The sequence below is a fragment of the Schistocerca nitens genome, chromosome 4 (assembly GCF_023898315.1).
Source record: "Schistocerca nitens isolate TAMUIC-IGC-003100 chromosome 4, iqSchNite1.1, whole genome shotgun sequence".
Classification (NCBI taxonomy): Eukaryota; Metazoa; Arthropoda; class Insecta; order Orthoptera; family Acrididae; genus Schistocerca; species Schistocerca nitens.
Window position 1 is genome coordinate 980,527,618 of NC_064617.1, and position 24,743 is coordinate 980,552,360.

At 45.2% G+C, this 24,743-nt stretch overlaps 1 protein-coding gene across 1 annotated transcript in view; it reads left to right on the forward strand.

Moving 5' to 3' along the window:
* Positions 1 to 24,743, forward strand: part of LOC126252738 (uncharacterized) — a 175,975-nt gene that overhangs the window by 123,833 nt on the left and 27,399 nt on the right. Inside the window, exons 9-10 of the mRNA XM_049953641.1 lie at positions 15,291 to 15,494; positions 21,780 to 21,971. Coding sequence (XP_049809598.1) covers positions 15,291 to 15,494; positions 21,780 to 21,971 — 396 coding nt within the window. The remainder of the gene's footprint in view (positions 1 to 15,290; positions 15,495 to 21,779; positions 21,972 to 24,743) is intronic.

Here is a 24,743-nt window from a genome sequence, read left to right on the forward strand (position 1 = left end):
ATGTGAGATTACCCACAATACAGTCCGCAATTGTCTCCCCCTGAGTTTCATCTCTGGTCACATGAACCGCTGTCTTTGAAGACAACATTTTGACACAGACAACGAGGTGTAGGCCAGCGTGGAGAATTGGCGGAAAGCACTGGCGGCTGCCTTCTATGATGAGGCTATTGAAAAGTTGGTACAACGCTATGACAAAAGTCTAAGTCAGAACGGCGACTACGTAGAGAAGTAGCTGAAAGGTGTAGCTAATTGTTACAAGTAAAACATTTCTGATGTTCACTGTGGTTTCAATTTGGCAATCAATCGGAGCTTACTTTCTGAACAGGCCTCGTATTATACCATATGGCATTATGGGATGAAAGTAGGCAAAGTATGCAAGCATTTTCATTTTTATGTCGCCTAAGTCTGCTAACACTCGAATTGCAAATACAGACTTGTTAAGGCGTTTCTGCAGTTCTGTGGTGTGCTCCTCCCAACTGAATTTATTATCAAGTTGTAATCTCAGGAATTTAAGACTGACAACCCCTTCCAGCTGCTATTCTTCGTACTTTATGCATATGCTGGGTGGAAACCTCTTACAGGTTCTGAATTGCATATAGTGAGTCTTCTCAAAGTTTAATGTCAGCGAGTTGGCTTTAAACCTTTATTAAGGTTGTTGGCAACACTGCGCCGACGCGGACTCTTCGAGTATTTGCTGCACTAAATAATTATAAAAAGCGTTGTTATTAAGCTATTTTTAAACGTCTACAGGTGTTATAAATATAAGTGTTGTTAAATTAGTGGAAGTGTTAGTGAAGTATAAAATAGGAAGCGTATTTTTCTTCTCGTACCTGTAGCACGAATCCTAGGCCTAATTTCACGCGCGCGAATCGTAAGTAAGCAGTGAACTAAACTTAAAGCTAAACGTTTCCAGTTGGTATAAATATATTATAAGTGTTGTTACATTAGTGGAAGTGTTAGTGAAGTGTTAAATTAGATTAAACGGGGTAAGAAGTTTATTTTCCTTCTCGCGCCTATAGCACAGATTTTAGGCTTAATTTCACGCGGGCGTATCGTAAGTAAACAGTGACTTAAACTTATATGTAATCACCAGTTTTTTTATTCATTACTCTTTCAATTTATTTATATCTGCCTGAATAGTTTCTAGGGTCCTTTGTTTACGTATTAGTCAGTACTTAAATCAGTTTATACGATTTCTGTTTTTGCCATGAGTGAGAAGTGTGTGACATGCCGTAGGATCGTTAGTTCCGGGGTATGGTGTGATGGATGTTGTAGTTTCTTTCATTGGGGCGAATGTAGTGGCCTGGGAAATGGGGACATAAATGAGGCTCACCAGTGGTACTGTAGGATCTGCAGTAGAGTTAGGAAAATATTGGAACAGGAAGGGAAAATTGCAGCTCTTCAAGCTGACTTAGACAAGGAAAGGGAGGATCTGGACAGGTTAAAGAGGGAGAGGGGTGAACAGAGGTGGGAAGTGGTAACAGCTAATAGGGGGAACAGGCAAAGGAGAGCATCAGACAGCTTTGTCATAAATCTTGAAAATAGATTTGACCTGTTGCCTGAGTCAGAATCGGATGAGCCTCATGTAGCTGAAGCTGTAGAAAGGGCACAACAAGCTTTCAAGGACTTGAAAAAGGTAGGGAAATTTGTAAAGAGAAAGAAAGTTCTGTTGTTAGGTAGTCCCCATGGCAGAGGTGTTGGCCAACTACTGCAGGAAAATCTGTGTGCAGAGTACCAGGTCACAAACTTTTTCAAGCCTAGTGCAGATCTGGGTCAGGTAACAGAGGATATAGGTTCTTTATGAAAGGATTTCACAAAGGAGGATGCCGTGGTTATAGTGGGTGGTCCGGGAAATACACTCCTGGAAATGGAAAAAAGAACACATTGACACCGGTGTGTCAGACCCACCATACTTGCTCCGGACACTGCGAGAGGGCTGTACAAGCAATGATCACACGCACGGCACAGCGAACACACCAGGACCCGCGGTGTTGGCCGTCGAATGGCGCTAGCTGCGCAGCATTTGTGCACCGCCGCCGTCAGTGTCAGCCAGTTTGCCGTGGCATACGGAGCTCCATCGCAGTCTTTAACACTGGTAGCATGCCGCGACAGCGTGGACGTGAACCGTATGTGCAGTTGACGGACTTTGAGCGAGGGCGTATAGTGGGCATGTGGGAGGCCGGGTGGACGTACCGCCGAATTGCTCAACACGTGGTGCGTGAGGTCTCCACAGTACATCGATGTTGTCGCCAGTGGTCGGCGGAAGGTGCACGTGCCCGTCGACCTGGGACCGGACCGCAGCGACGCACGGATGCACGCCAAGACCGTAGGATCCTACGCAGTGCCGTAGGGGACCGCACCGCCACTTCCCAGCAAATTAGGGACACTGTTGCTCCTGGGGTATCGGCGAGGACCATTCGCAACCGTCTCCATGAAGCTGGGCTACGGTCCCGCACACCGTTAGGCCGTCTTACGCTCACGCCCCAACATCGTGCAGCCCGCCCCCAGTGGTGTCGCGACAGGCGTGAATGGAGGGACGAATGGAGACGTGTCGTCTTCAGCGATGAGAGTCGCTTCTGCCTTGGTGCCAATGATGGTCGTATGCGTGTTTGGCGCCGTGCAGGTGAGCGCCACAATCAGGACTGCATACGACCGAGGCACACAGGGCCAACACCCGGCATCATGGTGTGGGGAGCGATCTCCTACACTGGCCGTACACCACTGGTGATCGTCGAGGGGACACTGAATAGTGCACGGTACATCCAAACCGTCATCGAACCCATCGTTCTACCATTCCTAGACCGGCAAGGGAACTTGCTGTTCCAACAGGACAATGCACGTCCGCATGTATCCCGTGCCACCCAACGTGCTCTAGAAGGTGTAAGTCAACTACCCTGGCCAGCAAGATCTCCGGATCTGTCCCCCATTGAGCATGTTTGGGACTGGATGAAGCGTCGTCTCACGCGGTCTGCACGTCCAGCACGAACGCTGGTCCAACTGAGGCGCCAGGTGGAAATGGCATGGCAAGCCGTTCCACAGGACTACATCCAGCATCTCTACGATCGTCTCCATGGGAGAATAGCAGCCTGCATTGCTGCGAAAGGTGGATATACACTGTACTAGTGCCGACATTGTGCATGCTCTGTTGCCTGTGTCTATGTGCCTGTGGTCCTGTCAGTGTGATCATGTGATGTATCTGACCCCAGGAATGTGTCAATAAAGTTTCCCCTTCTTGGGACAATGAATTCACGGTGTTCTTATTTCAATTTCCAGGAGTGTAGCATTGACAGAGACTCTGAATATTCCATAGAGAGTGACCTAGTGAAGATAGCATCAGCAACGAAGCATACGTGTGTGGGATTTGTGTCTGTGTTGAGACGCCATGATCGGCCTCATTTGAACTCTTCTGTAGGGAGGGTGAACTTGGAGTTGGAGTGGCTGCTTAGGACGGATATTGGGTCCCATATTGGTTTGATTCCTGTGGATGCTATCGATAGGTGGGACTACACTAGGCATGGCCTTCACCTAAATAGGAAAGGGAAGGGAAAACTGTCTGGGTTGATTGCAGAAAACTTAAGGGGGGACACTGGCACAAGTGGTAAAATACCAGTGGTCACAGGTGTCAGAGGGATGCCTTTTTTAGGATGGCGAAGGGGGATAGAAAATGAGTTTTAAGAGTGACTGGCAGACACACTCAGTTTGAGAAAACAGATGAACAAGAGTCAGATTTTAGCATACAGCCTCCATTTAAACAGTGTTTAACAGAAAGTAATCAGAAACTGCCAGTTCATCTTCACCAAAGCAGTTATAATCCCATTAGTATGCAGTATCAGTTATCTTTATTACACCAGAACATTCCAGGGCTCAGAAATAAAGTTGATGAACTACTCATTTGTATCGATGAAATGAATGCATCTAACCAAATTGACATAATCTGCCTCTCTGAACATCAAGTGACCACTGGTATAGATATCTTAGACATTTCAGGATTTAAGCTAGCTTCCTACTTCTGCAGAGTAGATATGGATGGAGGAGGAGTTGCCATATTTATTAAAAACTGCCATAAATTCAAGAACATTGCCATTAATAAATTCTGTTCAGAGCAGCATCTAGAAGCATGTGCAACAGAAGTAGAGTTCCATAACAGATCCTATATAATAGTAACCATTTACCAAGAACCTGCAGGAAATTATAATCTATTCATAAATCATCTAGAAGCTCTTTTGGGTTATTTAACAGGAAGAAACAAAGAAATTTTGATTGCTGGTGACTTTAATACAGATTTTCTAATGCAATCTTCCAGTAAACATTTACTGCAGTTAGTAATGTTGTCTTCCAATCTAACTCACACTGTAAACTTTCCAACTAGGATCACTAAATCCTCAAGGACAGCCACTGATAACATTTTTATAAACAAATCAAAGGAACAAAATCATATCATAAAACCTGTAATAAATGGACTATCAGATCATGACATGCAGCTCCTTGTTTTAGATGTAAATTCTAAGCAGATTATCAAAACTACCAAATCTGAGTACAGGAGAGTATTCAATCAACCAAAAATTGAGCGTTTTAGAAAACTGCTCAAAGATATGAACGGGAAAGATGTTTATAGTGCTCATGACATGAATGAAAAATATAACATATTCATGAACAATGTCAGTACCATGTTTGAAACCTGTTTTCCTCTAAAAGTTACTCAAATTAAGTAGAAGTCTATAATAAAACCATGGATCACACAAGGAATAGAGATTTCCTGTAAGACAAAAAGGAAAATGTATCTGTCGACCAAGAATAGCTCCAATGCTGATGATTTAGCTAAATACAAGGAATACTGTAAAATATTTAAAAAAATAATTCAGACATCTAAACAAATGCACTACGAGAAGAAGATAGCAATGTCAGGGAAGAAAATAAAAACAATATGGGATATAGTGAAAGAGGAGACTGGTAGAACCAGAAAGGAACAGGAGCAAATAGCACTAAGGGTAGATGACACATTAGTAACAGATGGGCATAGTGTGGCAAATCTATTAACAAGTACGTTATATCCGTTACTGATAGAATGGGATTGTAAGGATCAGTAAATAATGCCCTTGAATATCTAAAACTAGCCTTTACAAATAGCTTCAGGTACATGAATATGTCACTCACTTCACTAAAAGAAATACCTTCCATAATAAAATCTTTAAAAACAAAGCATTCTAGTGGTTACGATGAAATATCAACAAAGTTAATTAAGGCATGTTCTTGTGAGTTAAATACAATTCTAAGTTACTTGTATAACCAGTCAATTATAACTGGGACATTTCCTGACTGGCTGAAATATGCAGATGTTAAGCCTCTATTCAAGAAAGGGGATAAAGAGATGCCATCAAACTATAGACCGATTTCACTTTTGCCAGCATTCTCAAAAATTTTAGAAAAAGTAAAGTACAGGCAGCTTCTCAACCATCTGACCACAAGTAACATATTATTAAAAACACAGTTTGGATTTCTGAAGGGTTCTGATATCGAAAAGGCTATTTACACCTACAGTGAAAATGTACTTAATTCATTAAATAACAAGTTACAAGCAGCAGGTACTTTCTGTGATTTGTCAAAGGCATTCGATTGCGTAAACCACAACATCCTTTTAAATAAATTAGAATTCTATGGTGTCACGGGCAGTGCTGCAAAATGGTTCAAGTCATACCTCGCTAACAGGACACAAAGGGTGTCAGTGCAAGGGACTAGTGAATTAAGTCATCAGTCATCATCAGAATGGGAAGAAATTACATGTGATGTCCCACAAGGATCCATCTTAGGGCCATTGCTTTTTCTTGTGTACATTAATGATCTCTCATCAGTTACACTGCCAGAATCAGAGTTGGTTTCGTTTGCAGATGACACAAGTATTGCAATAAATAGTTTGTCGAGTGTAGTTCTAGAAAGATCTGCTAATGATATTTTCATGGATATTAATAAAGGTTTAAAGCCAACTCACTGACATTAAACTTTGAAAAGACTCACTATATGCAATTCAGATCCTGTAAGAGGTTTCCACCCAGCATGTGCATAAAGTATGAAGAACAGCAGATAGAAGAGGTTGACAGTCTTAAATTCCTGGGATTACAACTTGATAATAAATTCAGTTGGGAGGAGCACACCACAGAACTGCAGAAATGCCTTAACAAATCTGTATTAGCAATACGAGATTAGATTAGATTAGATTAGATTAGTTTTTCATTCCATAGATCCGTGTTGAATTAGCAGATCTTTCTAGAACTACACTCGACATACTATTTACTGCAATACTTGTGTCATCTGCAAACAAAACGAACTCTGCTTCTGGCAGTGTAACTGATGAGAGATCATTAATGTACACAAGAAAAAGCAATGACCCTAAGATGGATCCTTGTGGGACACCACATTTAATTTCTTCCCGTTCTGATGATGACTTAATTCGCTAGTCCCTTTCACTGACACCTTTTGGTTCCTGTTAGCGAGGTATGACTTGAACCATTTTGCAGCATTGCCCGTGACACCATAGAATTCAAATTATCGTTTCGCATGAGCACGAAACATCTTTGTGGACTAGGCAGCAGTGGGACACAACGCTCTTTTCTGATCACACCCATATCAGTCTCCACCCAGATATTCGTGTGTGGAGACAATGAGGACAACGTCTAGACGCCAACTGTATCGTAGACTGCCACCCTGTATCAAGACAGTTCAGTCATTTTTTGGGGTGGAATCATGTATGGCTGCAGAACAGCCCTTGCCCCAGGACATGAGAGAATGGCTGCTATGAAGATAGGGACGACATCCTTGCACGCACTGTGGCTGCATTTGGTAAACATACTGGAGCGGGATTCACGCATGTGGACGACAATGCACTCCCCCCATCATTACAATCTTGTGAAGAGCTGTCTATTCGAGAATAGAATCACTCGGGTGGAACGGCCTCCATATTCTCCAGACCTCAGCTGCATTGACAAGGCATGGGCCATTCTGAAAGGAGCGGTTTACGATCGTCATGTCCCATCAGAAACCACAGAACATCATCGAGGCCACTGTGAAGGTATGCAGGTGTATCCCACTTGCCTATCTGGACAAATTGGTAAGGAGTTGCCAAACCGCATTCAGAGGTGTCTCCACTTACGAGGAGGGCTAATTTGGTTCATAAAGAATACGTTATGCAAGATGGCCGACCGCTGTGGCCGAGCGGAGCCGGCACGATAGCTCAGCGTGTTCGGTCAGGGGGTTAGCTACTCTCTGTAATAAAAAATTGAGTGAACGGGTCAACGAAGAACCTAAACGGACGTCCGTACTGAACAAATTCCATGAACAATACAGAACAAAATAAGATAAAAAAAAGAAAAAGAGAGGTTCTAGGCGCTTCCGTCAGGAACCGCGCTGCTGCTGCGATCGCAGTTTCGAATCCTGCCTTGGGCATGGATGTGTGTGATGTCCTTAGGTTAGTTAGGTTTAAGTAGTTCTAAGTCTAGGGGACTGATAACCTCAGATGTTAAGTCCCATAATGCTGACAACCATTTTTTTGTTATGGAAGATGACAGTGAGAAGAAACTGTAGTGTTTGCCGTGGAATCTTTTGCAGTTTGTGTTTTAGCTTTTATGTTAGTGTTTATCAAATGAAAATTGGTTGATCTTGTTTGTTTTTTGTTTTCTTTTGACTGTACCTGACAGAACAAAATCCGTTTTCTTTCCTGTTGTATCCAGTGCTCACGATGAAGCAATATGCAACATTTATTGTGACTACTGTATGGTAACTGGCGCATAGGACCATTCCATAAATGAGTTTTGGGGGACGTTTTATAACACAGCTGCATCGCCGGCCTAAATTTAAATGCCGGCCGAAGTGGCCGTGCGGTTAAAGGCGCTGCAGTCTGGAACCGCAAGACCGCTACGGTCGCAGGTTCGAATCCTGCCTCGGGCATGGTTGTTTGTGATGTCCTTAGGTTAGTTAGGTTTAACTAGTTCTAAGTTCTAGGGGACTAATGACCTCAGCAGTTGAGTCCCATAGTGCTCAGAGCCATTTGAAGCCATTTAAATTTAAATAGTGTAAATGACCGTGTAATCAGCTGCTGACCTAACCTCATTATGTTACTCTGAACTAACTTACGTGTGATAGACGAGAGTGGTTAATTCATGTATGGCATACTAAAATGAAAAACATTAAATTAAATTTATTGCTTAACTCAAAATCAATAAAGATGTTGTCAGTAACTCGCGCTGTAGGTTTACCAATACGATCCAAAATCAGGACCAAGGAAATTGAATTAACTTTAATGTCTGACATTAAATATGGTTTTCACAAGTATATAGTGCCAATGTGGCTGAATAATACACTCCTGGAAATGGAAAAAAGAACACACTGACACCGGTGTGTCAGACCCACCATACTTGCTCCGGACACTGCGAGAGGGCTGTACAAGCAATGATCACACGCACGGCACAGCGGACACACCAGGAACCGCGGTGTTGGCCGTCGAATGGCGCTAGCTGCGCAGCATTTGTGCACCGCCGCCGTCAGTGTCAGCCAGTTTGCCGTCGCATACGGAGCTCCATCGCAGTCTTTAACACTGGTAGCATGCCGCGACAGCGTGGACGTGAACCGTATGTGCAGTTGACGGACTTTGAGCGAGGGCGTATAGTGGGCATGCGGGAGGCCGGGTGGACGTACCGCCGAATTGCTCAACACGTGGGGCGTGAGGTCTCCACAGTACATCGATGTTGTCGCCAGTGGTCGGCGGAAGGTGCACGTGCCCGTCGACCTGGGACCGGACCGCAGCGATGCACGGATGCACGCCAAGACCGTAGGATCCTACGTAGTGCCGTAGGGGACCGCACCGCCTCTTCCCAGCAAATTAGGGACACTGTTGCTCCTGGAGTATCGGCGAGGACCATTCGCAACCGTCTCCATGAAGCTGGGCTACGGTCCCGCACACCGTTAGGCCGTCTTCCGCTCACGCCCCAACATCGTGCAGCCCGCCTCCAGTGGTGTCGCGACAGGCGTGAATGGAGGGACGAATGGAGACGTGTCGTCTTCAGCGATGAGAGTCGCTTCTGCCTTGGTGCCAATGATGGTCGTATGCGTGTTTGGCGCCGTGCAGGTGAGCGCCACAATCAGGACTGCATACGACCGAGGCACACAGGGCCAACACCCGGCATCATGGTGTGGGGAGCGATCTCCTACACTGGCCGTACACCACTGGTGATCGTCGAGGGGACACTGAATAGTGCACGGTACATCCAAACCGTCATCGAACCCATCGTTCTACCATTCCTAGACCGGCAAGGGAACTTGCTGTTCCAACAGGACAATGCACGTCCGCATGTATCCCGTGCCACCCAACGTGCTCTAGAAGGTGTAAGGCAACTACCCTGGCCAGCAAGATCTCCGGATCTGTCCCCCATTGAGCATGTTTGGGACTGGATGAAGAGTCGTCTCACGCGGTCTGCACGTCCAGCACGAACGCTGGTCGAACTGAGGCGCCAGGTGGAAATGGCATGGCAAGCCGTTCCACAGGACTACATCCAGCATCTCTACGATCGTCTCCATGGGAGAATAGCAGCCTGCATTGCTGCGAAAGGTGGATATACACTGTACTAGTGCCGACATTGTGCATGCTCTGTTGCCTGTGTCTATGTGCCTGTGGTTCTGTCAGTGTGATCATGTGATGTATCTGACCCCAGGAATGTGTCAATAAAGTTTCCCCTTCCTGGGACAATGAATTCACGGTGTTCTTATTTCAATTTCCAGGAGTGTAGTTACGCATGGACACAGGAGTGCACTCAGTCGCTCTAAATACACTAGAAGTCAACCGACAAACTTTCAGAAGTTGTTCAGGGATACCTTTGGTATTTCGGTATAATGGACCCACCATCTCAGGCGTATCGTAGCTTTTCGTTTGGTTTCTTGACCCAGTTAGCTCTGCACTAAAAATAGTGCACAACTGCAAATGTCAACAGTATGCGCTGGGTGTCTTGTTTCTATTCGCTCACGTACATGATGTCGACAACAGTAATTCCCAATGGTACTCTTCGCCTTCAAGCTTACATCCAGTACTGCTCGGTTCTGTCTTGAGTTTGTTCTTCGGGCAGTGTTAAACAGTGATACACGGTTGTATGGATAGGTTTACTGATGAAGAAAATGGTTCAAATGGCTCTAAGCACTATGGGACTTAACATCTGAGTCCCCTAGAGCTTAGAACTACTTAAACCTAACTAACCTAAGGACATTCACACACATCCATGCCCGAGGCAGTACTCGAACCTGCGACCGTAGTAACAGCACGGTTCTGGACTGAAGCGCGTGGAACCGCTCGGCCACAGCGGCCGGCGTTGATGAAGAGTTGACCGACATGCACGTCGTGTATGAATTCACAGCATGTAAGAGAACAGCGCTACAGCGACGCCATGCTAAGCTGTTCCCACAGCGGTGGAAACCACACCGCAGTACTGTCTTCCGTCTGAGGATCGTTGTGTAACTGTGTGTTGAGTGTGGTGTAAGTTTTGCTCATAGCATATTGCAGCCTTCTTCACTGTTGTGAAGGTATTTTCACAGCAAACGGAGTGATTGCGGTAACAAACCGAATGAATCATAATTTCGTTATTTGTAATAAGCCGCTGTAGACGGTGGGTCCCTCAATTCAAAATACTCAGAAGGTATCCCTGAGCAACCTCTGGAAGTTCGTTGCTGGTGTTTTGGTTCACCCTGTATGCTGTCGCGCCCAAGCCACGCAATTGGCTTAATGTTGTAAACAAACCACCCCAAACGCCTCTACACCAGCTGTCAAATTCCCCCAACCGGAAATTATCCAGTTGCTGTCAGTTTCCTGCTGTGAGTCTTCTGCGAGCAATTCCTCTTCATACTCCAATGCATGCAATTCCCTTTGTAGTGTTTGCATTGAAACTGGTTGAGATGCGCATGCATTCGCTGACACCAGATATTCCTGTCAGGTTTGAAACCGATTATCGTTGAATAGATACGACATTCGTTTCTGATACCTGTAGGTCAGGCTCTCTTTATGAAGTGTTTCATCTGCCACGTTACCTAGCCTGAGTGATGACCATGCAGATTTTCTAGAATAAATGATAATTAATTAACAACACTTGTTGGCAGTTGAGGGTTTCAATTAATTATCATTTACCAGAATGAGATTTTCACTCTGCAGCGGAGTGTGCGCTGATATGAAACTTCCTGGCAGATTAAAACTGTGTGCCCGACCGAGACTCGAACTCGGGACCTTTGCCTTTCGCGGGCAAGTGCTCTACCAACTGAGCTACCGAAGCACGACTCACGCCTGGCCCTCACAGCTTTACTTCTGCCAGTATCTCGTCTCCCACCTTCCAAACTTTACAGAAGCTCTCCTGCGAACCTTGCAGAACTAGCACTCCTGAAAGAAAGGATATTGCGGAGACATGGCTTAGCCACAGCCTGGGGGATGTTTCCAGAATGAGATTTTCACTCTGCAGCGGAGTGTGCGCTGATATGAAACTTCCTGGCAGATTAAAACTGTGTGCCCGACCCGAGCTCAGTTGGTAGAGCACTTGCCCGCGAAAGGCAAAGGTCCCGAGTTCGAGTCTCGGTCGGGCACACAGTTTTAATCTGCCAGGAAGTTTCATAATTATCATTTATTCTAGAGAAGTTGCACGGTCTTCAGTGGTCTCTGTTCTTTCGAGAGCAGTTACTATCTTCATTAATGTAGTTAAATAGGCTACCCAGCCACTGACCTTCGTCTGTGCGAATGCGCACAAGTTGCCCGAACTCGTATGGGAATCGTCACCTTAGTGTGGCGAGTAATGAGTGGATGGGCAAATATCTATTAAGTACATTACGGATGTTGACTGTGGACAGTTGGAAATGTGGGTCTCACTAGAATCGTGCAAGGGATAAGTCCCTGCAGTCGCGCTGTTCATCTGTGTCCTCGGTGGCTCAGATGGATAGAGCGTCTCCCATGTAAGCAGGAGATCCCGGGTTTGAGTCCCAGTCGGGGCACACATTTTCAGCTGTCCCCGTAGGTATATCAACAACACCTGTCGGCAGCTGAGGGTTTCAATACATTATGATTTATTGTAACTGATCCTTGTTATTCTGGACCCTGACGTTTGGGCAGAGTTGACATGTGAGCTGGTCCTAGACAAGTTCTAGAGGGGTGAGATAGGGGATCTTGCAGACCACGAAAGTACCTCATTATCACGCAGATTGTTCATGCAGGCCCAATCAATGTGTGTATGGGCACTGTCCTGTTTAAAAATGGCACTGTGGCGATGTGTCATGAGGAGTAACACATGAGAGCGCTGGATGTCGGTGACGAACTGTTGTGCTGTCAGATGCACCTCCATTATACCATCTGCAACCCAAAGTCATACCTGATGGCTCTCAGTACCATGATGGCTGGAGTAACATCGTCGCATCTCTCCAAAACATTGGAAAGATGGGTCCTGCCCCCAGGTCTTCGCCATACTCGTCGGCGGTGTTAGCGAAGAACCATGATTCATCACTGAAGACGACAGTCCATGCTTTCTGGTCACTGCCCTACTTCAGTCACAGCCATCTGTAATGTGGCGTTAATGGCAGTGGTAACTCTCTAGTCCGGCTGCTGCCATTCTTCGACCAACGATGTGGGATGACGCTGTTGCACTGTTGCAGGGAGTACAATACTTGTTCTCGGATGGTAGACGCAGATGTGAAGGGGTTACACTGTATTTTGTGTGTAATACGCCGATAATCCGTTGTGGTGTTCAGACGTGGTCGACTGCAAACTTGACAAGTGTACCTGCCATCACAGTGCAAGATTGGACCTCTGTCCCATCTCAGTACCCCACAAATTTGCTTGTACTTCTGGAATGCCGATGTTCGGTTCAGTACTGGAAAATCTATTCCATGGACAAAGTTCAATGTCTCGCTGGGATTGTTCCATGTCACGTCAGAAGAGAAGTCACCACTAACATCGAGAGGCATAAATCAAATACATTGATCTCACATCCACTCTTTGAACATGAACCTGCCAAGCCAAGACTGAAGTCCAGGGAGAGTTTCCTAATAACTTCACAGCCCTTAGAAGGATCGACTGCGGCTGGCTGACTCACCAAGTGGAAAGAAAGATGCCAACACCTGTCAAAATGGATGACACCACAAGAATCCCTGCCACCTCGAAACATGGAAAAAAAAATGAAATGAGCGTATGGCATCGTTGGCTGGGAGGCCCCTATTCTGGGAAGTTCGGCCGCCAAGTGCAAGTCTTATTTCATTCGACGCCACATTGGGCGACTTGCGCACCGTTGATGAGGTTGAAGTGATGATGAGGAACTTACAACACCCAGTCTCCGAGCATAGAAAATCTCCAACCCGGCTGGGAATGTAAGCCAGGCCTGCTTGCTGACAGGCGAGCACGTTACCAGCCAGCTAAGCAGGCGGACTGGACACATGGAGAAGTGATCATCTGGAAGTCCTTGAACAGACTACAGACCAAAGTCGCAAGATCGAAGGACAATCTCCTAAAATGGAACTTCCAACACAACACTGTGTGAATGCAGCGAATCGCAGACAACCCGGCATCTCTTCAAATGTAACTCATGCCCAACCAGTAGTAGCATGAAGGACTTAACGTCTACAGCACCCAATGCTCCCAAGTTGCCCAGTTCTGGGTGAATAGTGTATAGCTTTCTTTGTATGTATTGTATGTGTGCTCATTTTAGTGTACCTCTCACATGAATAAAGGATGACCCCACAAATCTTAATTTACATGATTCGAACAGCCGACTGAATGGAGACTCAAAATTAGGTCCCTTTCAATCTTTGTCAGGTGCTGATAAATCTGTCTCACTCAAGCACACAGTATTTCCATATTGTCCATAGTGATCACCAACATCTGACGCTGTTCTCATCCATTGAATACTGTCCCAGTAGAACATTTACCTTTGTCAGAGAAATGCTACTCTAATCGTTCACTTATCCGCAGATATGTGTGCATGATATTAGTAAGTTACACTGAATGCAATGTAGTCGAGTTAACTCAGGTGATGCTGAGGGTATTAGATTAGGAAATGAGACACTTAAAGTAGTAAACGAGTTTTGCTATTTGGGGAGCAAAATAACTGATGATGGTCGAAGCAGAGAGGATATAAAATGTAGACTGGCAATGGCAAGGAAAGCGTTTCTGAAGAAGAGAAATTTGTTAACATCAAGTATAGATTTAAGTGTCAGGAAATCGTTTCTGAAAGTATTTGTACGGAGTGTAGCCTTGTATGAAAGTGAAACGTGAACGATAAGTAGTTTGGACAAGAAGACAATAAAAGCTTTCGAAATGTGGTGCTACAGAAAAATGCTAAAGATTAGATGGGTAGATCACATAACTAATGAGGAGGCATTGAATAGAATTGGGCAGAAGAGCAGTCTGTGGTACAACTTGACTGGAAGAAGGGACCGGTTGGTAGGACATGTTCTGAGGCATCAGGGGATCACAAATTTAGCAATGGAGGGCAGCGTGGAGGTCAAAAATCGTGGAGGGAGACCAAGAGATGAATACACTAAGCAGATTCAGAAGGATGTAGGCTGCACTAGGTACTGGGAGATGAAGAAGCTTGCACAGAATAGAGAAGCATGGAGAGCTGTATCAAACCAGTATCAGGACTGAAGACCATAACAACAACAACTGAATGACATTTGGGTGTTTCACTTCTTTGTCAGGTAGTATATGATGTGGGAGGATGACTGGCAGCAAAACAAGGGATTCAGGATACAAACACCTTGTACGGGTGCAAAGACGAGATCAACAGGTCAAAAGATTTTTTTTTTAACCTTTTCGCTGTCTACTCCAAGGAGTTTGAGACCCACTCCATCAAAGAGTCATGGTTCTATTCAGCCAGTTATCAGACAAGTTGATAGTGGACAGATGGGGGATCCCAATTGGGAATGGATGGGAGGAGGGGCTTACCAGTTCCAGCATTCGCCTTCAAACCAGGGAGAAACCTTCGTCAGAACTGGGTGACTGGAACTTCATTAATTTTCTTCTGGAATATCTTCCTTCGTTGAGAACGTTGTCTCAGCCAAAAATTAAGGTACTGTGTACGTGTGCAATGTATAAATGTTGTATATGTTGGCTAAGTGTGTATGTGTTACTGAACGGAGCAAAGAGTGCTGGAGGAAAAAATGATGATTGTGCTCTTTGAAGGGAGTGACTGGTATTTTGTCTGGTGAGCTCATTTCGGACGAGAGTGTCGTAATGTGGCTGTAAATGTCTTTGGAGGTTAGCCTGTCCTGAGGTGTTTGCCTGCCCGCAGAGCCGCCGCTGCCTGTGCTCGTGGCGGGCACCATGAACAACGTGTCGTTCGTGACGCCGGCCAGCCCGCTGCTGACCCAGCTGGACGACCTGCCCCGGGGCGCCCTCTGCTCCGGGGTGGGCGAGGGCCGAAGCTTCGCAGAGTGCACGCACGTCGTCCGCCTGCCGCTCGGCGCCACCGTCGACCTGCTGCTCATCGACCAGTGTGAGTTCCTTTGTCTCTACTGCCTCCCTACCGCACTTCACGATTCTTGCAACATTACATGCACTGTAACTCTTCAGGCTTTCCCGGCGAGATCTTGACATGTGGAATAATCGGGTCTACGCTGGATGTTTGTGTCGCTCTGGCACAATATTTCGGCCACGTAGCTCGTTGCCTTCTTCAGGTGCTACCTGAGACTGCCGTAAGGAGGATCTTGTCCGGTCTCAGGTAGCACCTGAAGAAGGCAGCGAGTTATGTGGCCGAAATATTGTGCCAGAGCGACACAAACATCCAGCGTAGACCCGATTATTCTACATGTCATTACATTTACTGTTGTAGATGATAGGGCTCTCTCTCAGCCTTTAAATATGCCAGACACACTGGAACACCTCGTTAATTTCAGTAACAAGCTCACGTATCTACTGACGCTAACAGCAGTGTCAGGCACCCTTTTGTTATTTTGGTTCATGTTTTTATGGCTGGGTTGGTGTGTCCCGCCATGTCTTCCTTGTCCCTGTGCCAGTCTCTTCATCTCAGAGTAGCTTATACCCCAAACGTCCTACATTGCTTATTACATTACTGGTCATTAAAATTGCTACACCATGAAGATGACGTGCTACGGACACGAAATTTATTCTACAAGAAGAAGATGCTGTGGTATGCAAATGATTAGCTTTTCGGAGCATTCACACAAGGTTGGCGCCAGAGGCGACACCTACAACGTGCTGACATGAAGAAAGTTTCCAACGGATTTCTTATACACAAACAGCAGTTGACCAGCGTTGCCTGCTGAAACGTTGTTGTGATGCCTCGTGTAAGGAGGAGAAATGCGTACCATCACTTTGATAAAGGTCTGATTGTATCCTATCGCGATTGCGATTTATCGTATTGCAACATTGCTGCTCGCGTTAGTCGAGATCCAATGACTGTTAGCAGAATATGGAATCGGTGGGTTCAGGAGGGTAATACGGAATGCCGTGCTGGATCCCAACGGCTACGTATCACTAGCAGTCGAGATAACAGGCATCTTATCTGCGTGGCTGTATCGGATCGTGCAGCCACGTCTCGATCCCTGAGTCAACAGATGGGGACGTTTGCCAGACAACAACCATCTGCACGAACAGTTCGATGACGTTTGCACCAGCATGGACTATCAGCTCACAGACCATGGCTGTGGTTACCCTTGACGCTGCATCACAGACAGGAGCGCCTGCGATGGTGTACTCAATGACGAAACTTGGTGCACGAATGGCAAAACGTCATTTTTTCTGACGAATCCAGGTTCTGTTTACAGCATCATGATGGTCGTATCCGTGTTTGGCGACATCGCACTGAACGCACATTGGAAGCGTGTATTCGTCATCGCCACACTGGCGTATCACCCGGCGTGATGGTATGGGGTGCCATTTGTTACACGTCTCAGTCAGCTCTTGTTAGCATTGACGGCACTTTGAACAGTGGACGTTACATTTGAGATGTGTTACGACCGGTGGCTCTACCCTTCATTCGATCCCTGCGAAACCCTACATTTCCGCAGGATAGTGCACGACCGTATGTTGCAGGTCCTGTACGGGCCTTTCTGGATACAGAAAATGTTCGACTGCTGCCCTGGTCAGCACATTCTCCAAATCTCTGACCAATTGGAAACGTCTGGTCAATGGTGGCTCGTCACAATACGGCAGTCACTACTCTTGATGAACTGTGGTATCGTATTGAAGCTGCATGGGCAGCTGTACGTGAACATGCCATCCAAGCTCTGTTTGACTCAATGCCCAGGCGTATCAAGGCCGTTATTACGGCCAGAGGTGGTTGTTCTGGGTACTGATTTCTCAGGATCTATGCACCCAAATTGCGTGAAAATGTAATCACATGTCAGTTCTAGTGTAATATATTTGTCCAATCAATACCCGTTTTTCATCTGCATTTCTTCATGGTGTAGCAATTTTAATGGCCAGTACTGTACAATTCAGTTTTCCACAACAGTTTCTGCCCACTGCAGTTGCCTGTAATTCCGTGGAAATTATTCCCTAATTTCCTAATACATGTCCTATCACCTACATTTACATTTGCGCTTCACAATCCAAATTATGGTGTGCCGTGGTGGATACTTGGTATTTCAATATCTCTTTCTCCTCTACTGATGAATTAATGATTTTAGGAGTAATAATTACGATGGAAATTTGCTGGACCAACAATAGCGAGTTCTATAATTTTCAATGCTACAGGATTTGCAGCTGTGATGAATTTTTTGATAGATTTCATGATGCCTTCAGCTGCCACTGTTTTTATTTTAGCCGGCTGGTGTGGCTGAGCGGCTCTAGGCGCTTCAGTCTGGAACCGCGCGACCGCTACGGTCGCAGGTTCGAATCCTGCCTCGGGCATGGATGTTTGTGACGTCCTGAGGTTAGTTAGGTTTAAGTAGTTCTAAGTTCTAGGGGACTGATGACCTTAGATGTTAAGTCCCATAGTGCTCAGAGCCATTTCAACCATTTTTTTGTCTCTCTTTTTATGAATGATTCTACAATTGCCTTAGGCCATTTTCAACTATTTTATGGATGATTTTTAGCTGTAAATTACGCCTTGTATGTCGTTGCTCCTATGACTCCCGTTGCTGCCTCTGGATTAAGGGGTCCCGGGTTGGATTCCCGGCCAGGTTGGGGATTTTCTCTGCCCTGGGACTGGGTGTCTGTATTGCCCTCGTCATTTCATCATCATCATTTGTGTCAGTCACTACATTGGACTGAGAAAAGAAAATTGGACTGCGTAAAGATTGGGACTTTATACGGGCGCTGATGACCAAGCAGTTGAGCGCCCCAGAAACCAAACATCATCATCATCCTATGACTCCATGTTATGCTCATAAAATAAATCCGAGATGTTTACGCTATATTAGGAGCACGTTACTTTCGAGCATTCGTTGCTTACCACTTCTTTTCATTACATCCATGACTTTACCTTTCTGTGACTTATGTAATATTTGAAGTGATCCATCTATATTAGGTGCTTTGTGGCTGGTGTCTTAAGTGTGCAGCAAATGTGGATGGGTTAATGTCGCATATTATCTTGTGTTCTTTAAACTGTATAGTAACTTTAAGCACAGCACACTTTCCAGACAGGCTTATTATTTTTCATATACATGAAAAATCTTTAACATTTAATATTGGATTATTACATGATACTTCTTCTAGCCTTGAAGTTATTTATCTCCTCTTCTTCGTTGAAGACAATGTTGCAACGTCTAGTTTGCTTTGCTTAAATGTCTTGCTTCTCCGAACTATTACAGGTACCGGTAAAGCAGATAGATAAGGTCAAATAACCAACTAGTAAATGAAGTGGACTTTGTACTGTAAGAATTAATGTAGTTCACATTATTAATGAACTAAACAAAAATCTACGTCCTCTATCATGGACGGGAAAAGACAGAAGTACAAGATCGGTGAAACATCTGATAGGATTTTTCACAAACATAAGAAAATTAATGTTCTTTATCTTTTACGGCTAGCTCCACACGCTTAATTTCTGCGGGCATACAGCGTTTTAATCTTTGCCGTAAACTACTTAGGTGAATGAATGGATAAATAAGCAGAACAAAAATAAAACATATATCCATATAGGAAAACCAGCATAAGTTTCAGTACACTGCTTTCAGGTTCCGGAACTAATGGTGCGCTTGCACAACGATTGTTAAGCGTCCGTGTGAGCCGGAATCTCTCTAATTTTACCCTCAAGGGCCTCTGGCGACGTATATAGTAGGAGGAAACAATGTGCTAGCTGACTTCCCTTGTCGTAATTCTAACAGCAAACTACACCATCATGGACAACGCCTCCACTGTAGCGTCTGCCAGTGCAGGTGGATTAGTGTCTCTGTGACGCTTTCGCAGTCATTACACGAACCTGTGGCGAAACGTGCTTCTCTGCTTTGGATCTTCTCTATTTGCTCTGTCAATCCTATTTGGTGAATGGTGGCGGTGGTATGTGTAAGGCGTTCAACAGCGAGCTAATCAGTGCTCGTACTCACCTTAAAGAGTACAAGTGTGGATATCACTTCTGAGAAGCATGCAACAAAATGTAAATTAAAAAATTGAACACGCAGCATTCCTGAGACTCTGTCACACTGTCACACAAAGCAGCAAAAAAATGGTTCAAATGGCTCTGAGCACTATGGGACTTAACATCTATGGTCATCAGTCCCCTAGAACTTAGAACTACTTAAACCTAACTAACCTAAGGACATCACACAACACCCAGCCATCACGAGGCAGAGAAAATCCCTGACCCCGCCGGGAATTGAACCCGGGAACCCGGGCGTGGGAAGCGAGAACGCTACCGCACGACCACGAGATGCGGGCCACAAAGCAGCAAAAGACAGATGGCTCAGGGCAGTGTGCGAGTAAAATACAAGCACTGTAACCAAATATCTAAAATAATAAAACAAGGAACTGTGCTTACACCATGAACTGAAAAATAAACGATGAAGCAGCGAGCCTAGAAACACATTAAAACCTTCCACCTGAGACACTACTGAGAAGACCAGACATTACACGGAATCTTAAAACACGGATCACATTCCATTCATCACCTAAAACAGAGGGCAGGTTAGCTGAGAAATGGGGCCCTCATGGCCTCGTATAAACTTCATTCAGTTAAAAGCACTGCATACCGGTGGGTCTTTCTGCAGAAGGAGGAATCCATGCGTCCGAGGACAGTGTCCTATCCAGCGGCGCATTAGAGGTACTTGCTGCCGCCGCAGTGGCCGGAACAAGGAACGCCACGGTCGTGTCGGTTTCGTCGGCTGCTCTCCGTTCTTCTGCACTCCTAACTAGTCCCCCTCCCACAGGCGCATGATGTTGCGCCTCAATAACGCATACAGGAGCAGCACATTTAGAAACTGGTACTGTCAATCAGGCATCCTAAGCTGCCGCATCTGCTGCTTCATTACCCTGAATGCCCGCATGCCCTGGTATCCACCAGAATGACACACCCTTTCCCTGCCTCTGTAAGTGGAAAAGCGTGTCATGAAACCACTGTAGATACTTTTCGGCTGGATACATATGATCGGTAGCCTAAGAGCAGTTACTGATGAGGAATTTGGTAGCAAGTAGGAACGGGATCTTCTCCAGTGTCCTCAGTATCGCATTTTTTCAGCTTCATACACTGTACATGTACCAGGTAAGAGAATCTTGATGGAACTGTCTGGAAACAGCAGAGCACAACCGACGGAATTATCCTGTTTAGACCACACAGTCACAGTGCTCAGATAAAATCCTGTAAAACATTGATTTAAAAGCAAAGGTCGAAGTAAAAATATTATGGCACATTGAGTGATCTAAAATAATCCTGAGACTCCGTATTAATTGGGGCGGTGAATGACTTCAACCACTAAGTCTTGCTGCACGCAAATGCCGAATGACTTCATTGCTCCTGGCGTATTTCTAAATAGTTGGTCCATTGGAGGGCGAATGACAGTATGAAATGCCGGTGATTGTGACGTCAATAGCAGGCCGTTCACATAATTCATCATGAGGACCCACCGCCGGATAAAAAAAAAAAGTCCTGTGGCTACGGCCTGTCGTCGGGTACGCCAGCCCCCTTGTATAAGTTTTTTTAAGTTAACGTCACTTCGGCGACTTGCGAGTCAATGATGATGATGTGACGATTAAAACAACACAACATTCAGTCCTTGAGCGGAGAAAATCTCCGACCCAGCGGGGTATTGAACCAGGTCCCTGCGCATGGCATTTCGCCGCTCTAACCGCTCAGCTATGGAGGCAGACAGCAGCCGAATGACAAGTGGTGGTTCGCCAGGCACAACGCACAGGCTAGGAATTGGACTCATACCGTACTTTACTATCACCTGTTTCTACTGTTTTGTGGCAAAACCTTGAAAAATTTCCGTTTGTTGCTCTGATTTTGGACACCAGGATACATTCCCCAGCATTAAATAACGTCAGAAGACCTTTAGCAGGTTGAACTTTAGGTGTAGTGTCTATCGCTAGTCGTGAGATGTGGCAGATGAACTTAACGTATGAAAGAAAGGAGGAAAGTAGCCAGCTGGTAACCTTTCGGTGTCGTGGGTGGTGTAGTACTTCATGTGGGCCATTATACCAGGTCTATGACTGGATAAAATTTATCGAAATTGTTGATTTACGTAATTAAAGAAACTGTAATGTAAAAGATTAAAAAGTAATAAAAATATTGTCGAGTTTGGAACAACAATCCTCTTATTCTGCTAATTTCTCAAATCAAGAATGTACCACTAGTGCTTCAAGGGGCTGACGCGTGTTGCAGCGCCGGTGATGGGCGGCCTGAGCCACCCGTTCCACGTGCACGGGCTGCGCGCCTGGGTGCTGGAGGAGGGCGTGCGGCCCCCGCCGGCTGCAGAGCAGTGGCTGCCTCGCAGCGGCGCGCCCCCCTCCAAGGACACGGTGGCTGTGCCTGCCGGCGGCTACGTGCGCCTGCGCCTGCTCGCCGACAACCCGGGTGAGTTCCGCTAGGAGGCCGCCGCAGGGAAGCGAAGGGCAGCGTGCTACTGTGGGCTGGTGCAGTGGTCGGCACGAGACTGGACGGTTCAAGGGTCGTCTCATCTGCCTACAGCACTGCCAGTTTCTATTTTCAATCTAGAGCATTATGGAGTGTCTTCCGAAAGCTGATTCTTGCCAGTCGTTAGAAAAAAAAATTGAAGTGAATGTTACAGATATTTTCAACAGACTGGAAATAACAACTAGCCGGTTGCGAAGTGCTTTTTAAGGCAGAGTTCTACATTACAGACCTACTACCTTTAAATCACGTATTTCAAATGGTGATTAAGTGCACTCGAGGTATGAATTAAAAATACGCCTTCAGTCACAATTAGTCGTGTCTTATTCAGTACACGATGCAGCGAACTGCAGGAAGATCCTCAGCGGATAGGCACTTGGTGCAGGGAGTGGCAACTGACCCTTAACATAGGCAAATGTAACGTTTTGCGAATACATAGAAAGAAGGATCCTTTATTGTATGATTATATGATAGCGGAACAAACTGGTAGCAGTTACTTCTGTAAAATATCCGGGAGTATGCGTGCGGATCGATTTGAAGTGGAATGATCATATAAAATTAATTGTTGGTAAGGCGGGTGCCAGGTTGAGATTCATTGGGAGAGTCCTTAGAAAATGTAGTCCGTCAACGAAGGAGGTGGCTTACAAAACACTCGTTCGACCTATACTTGAGTATTGCCCATCAGTGTGGGATCCGTACCAGGTCGGGTTGACGGAGCGGAGAGAAGATCCAAAGAAGAGGGGCGCGTTTCGTCACAGCGTTACTTGGTAAGCGTGATAGCGTTACGGAGATGTTTAGCAAACTCAAGTGGCAGACTGCAAGAGAGGCGCTCTGCCTCGCGGTGTAGCTTGATGTCCAGGTTTCGAGAGGGTGCGTTTCTGGATGAGGTATCGAATATATTGCTTCCCCCTACTTATACCTCCCGAGGAGATCACGAATGTAAAATTAGAGAGATTCGAGCGTGCACGGAGGCTTTCCGGCAGTCGCTCTTCCCGCGGACCATACGCGACTGTAACCGGAAAGGGAGGTAATGACAGTGGCACATAAAGTGCCCTCCGCCACACACCGTTCGGTGACTTGCGGAGTATAAATGTAGATGTAGATTTAGATGCATTTCTGACCCTGTGGGCCCATCTTCAGGTGTAATTCGTCTTAATACATGCTTTATTTGTTCTCTTGGATGAGATGAAATGCATATTGCTGTCACGAAAAGGTTTGTTGTTAGGTTTTTGAGGTTTCTGCCTGTTTTCAAGAACATGTACATGCTTTCATGCTCAGCCACTTTGAAAAATCAGTCATTGCACAACATATGTTGGAAACGAAGCGTGTCATCAAAAGTCTAGAAAACAATTCGGCAGTATTACATAATGAGGCCAATGGTAAGACCCTAAATCTGTTAGAACAACTGGAGATATACCTCCACAAAATCAAAGAAACCAGAATCGATATTAAATGAACAAACAGATTTCACAAGCCACAGCTATTTCAGTAATTTCAAAGATCTGTTTCAAAATGATTTCCTGCGTGTGTCAATTGTTTCCTGCATATGTCAATTGTTCAATAATTGTATCTTTAGCACTATGAAAAATTCGTCTTTCACCACACCATGTACAAAAACATCTGTGAAGTATTTACAAACATGTGTTTGCGAATGTGCCTCTTGGATGAAGTCATATGCTTGAAAACGATGGAGGAAAAAAATTATGCTGTTACTAAAACGTTAAAAACGCTTTTCTTGGATTATTTGGTAAGTATACACTATTCATCTTTTCCACATATTTTCCGCGTCTGACTTACGAAATTCGTAACCGAACATCAAACATTTTCGTGACAGGAATATGCATTTCATCTCATCCGAGAGAACAAATAAAGCATGTATTAAGACGAATTACACCTGAAGATGGACCGAAATGCATCGTGTACTGAATAAAACACGGAAAGATGTGAATGAAGGATTTTTTTTTAAATTCATACTTTGAGTGTATTGAGTACAGTCACGTTTGAAGCTGAAAAATATGGATAAAATGAAAGTGATTAAGTGGATGATACGCAGATATACTAGACAGATTCAACGACTCCCACAGCGGATGATGATAATATGTGATTCTACGTACAATATCTTCCGAAGAAGACAGTTTTAAAACTGTCGGAACCATTGCAAAGGTATAATAAACCAGTATTCTGCAACTGTTTGGCTGTTATTTCCATTGAAGCTCTTGCATGCACAGCTACAGAAGCGCTGCCAAGTTCGCAACGTTACAAGAAAATTTTAAGAAGAACATATTTTTAGTTCAACCTGTCAAAAAACAAGACGCATTAACAATTTGGACAGAATGCAATGAATGAATATTATTTAAGTTTACAAATGGTTCAAATGGCTCTGAGCACTATGGGACTCAACTGCTGAGGTCATTAGTCCCCTAGAACTTAGAACTAGTTAAACCTAACTAACCTAAGGACATCACAAACATCCATGCCCGAGGCAGGATTCGAACCTGCGAAAGTAGCGGTCTTGCGGTTCCAGACTGCAGCGCCTTTAACCGCACGGCTACTTCGGCCGGCTTTAAGTTTACAGCATGTAACTAAATTCCCTTTACAGACTTTGTGAACTTGTACTGGGGACCAAAATGGTTAAGTTTAGCATAGGAAATCATGCCCGGAAACGAACCCTTTTCCCGCTACATGCACAATACAACACACGGTTCTCTCTGTCTC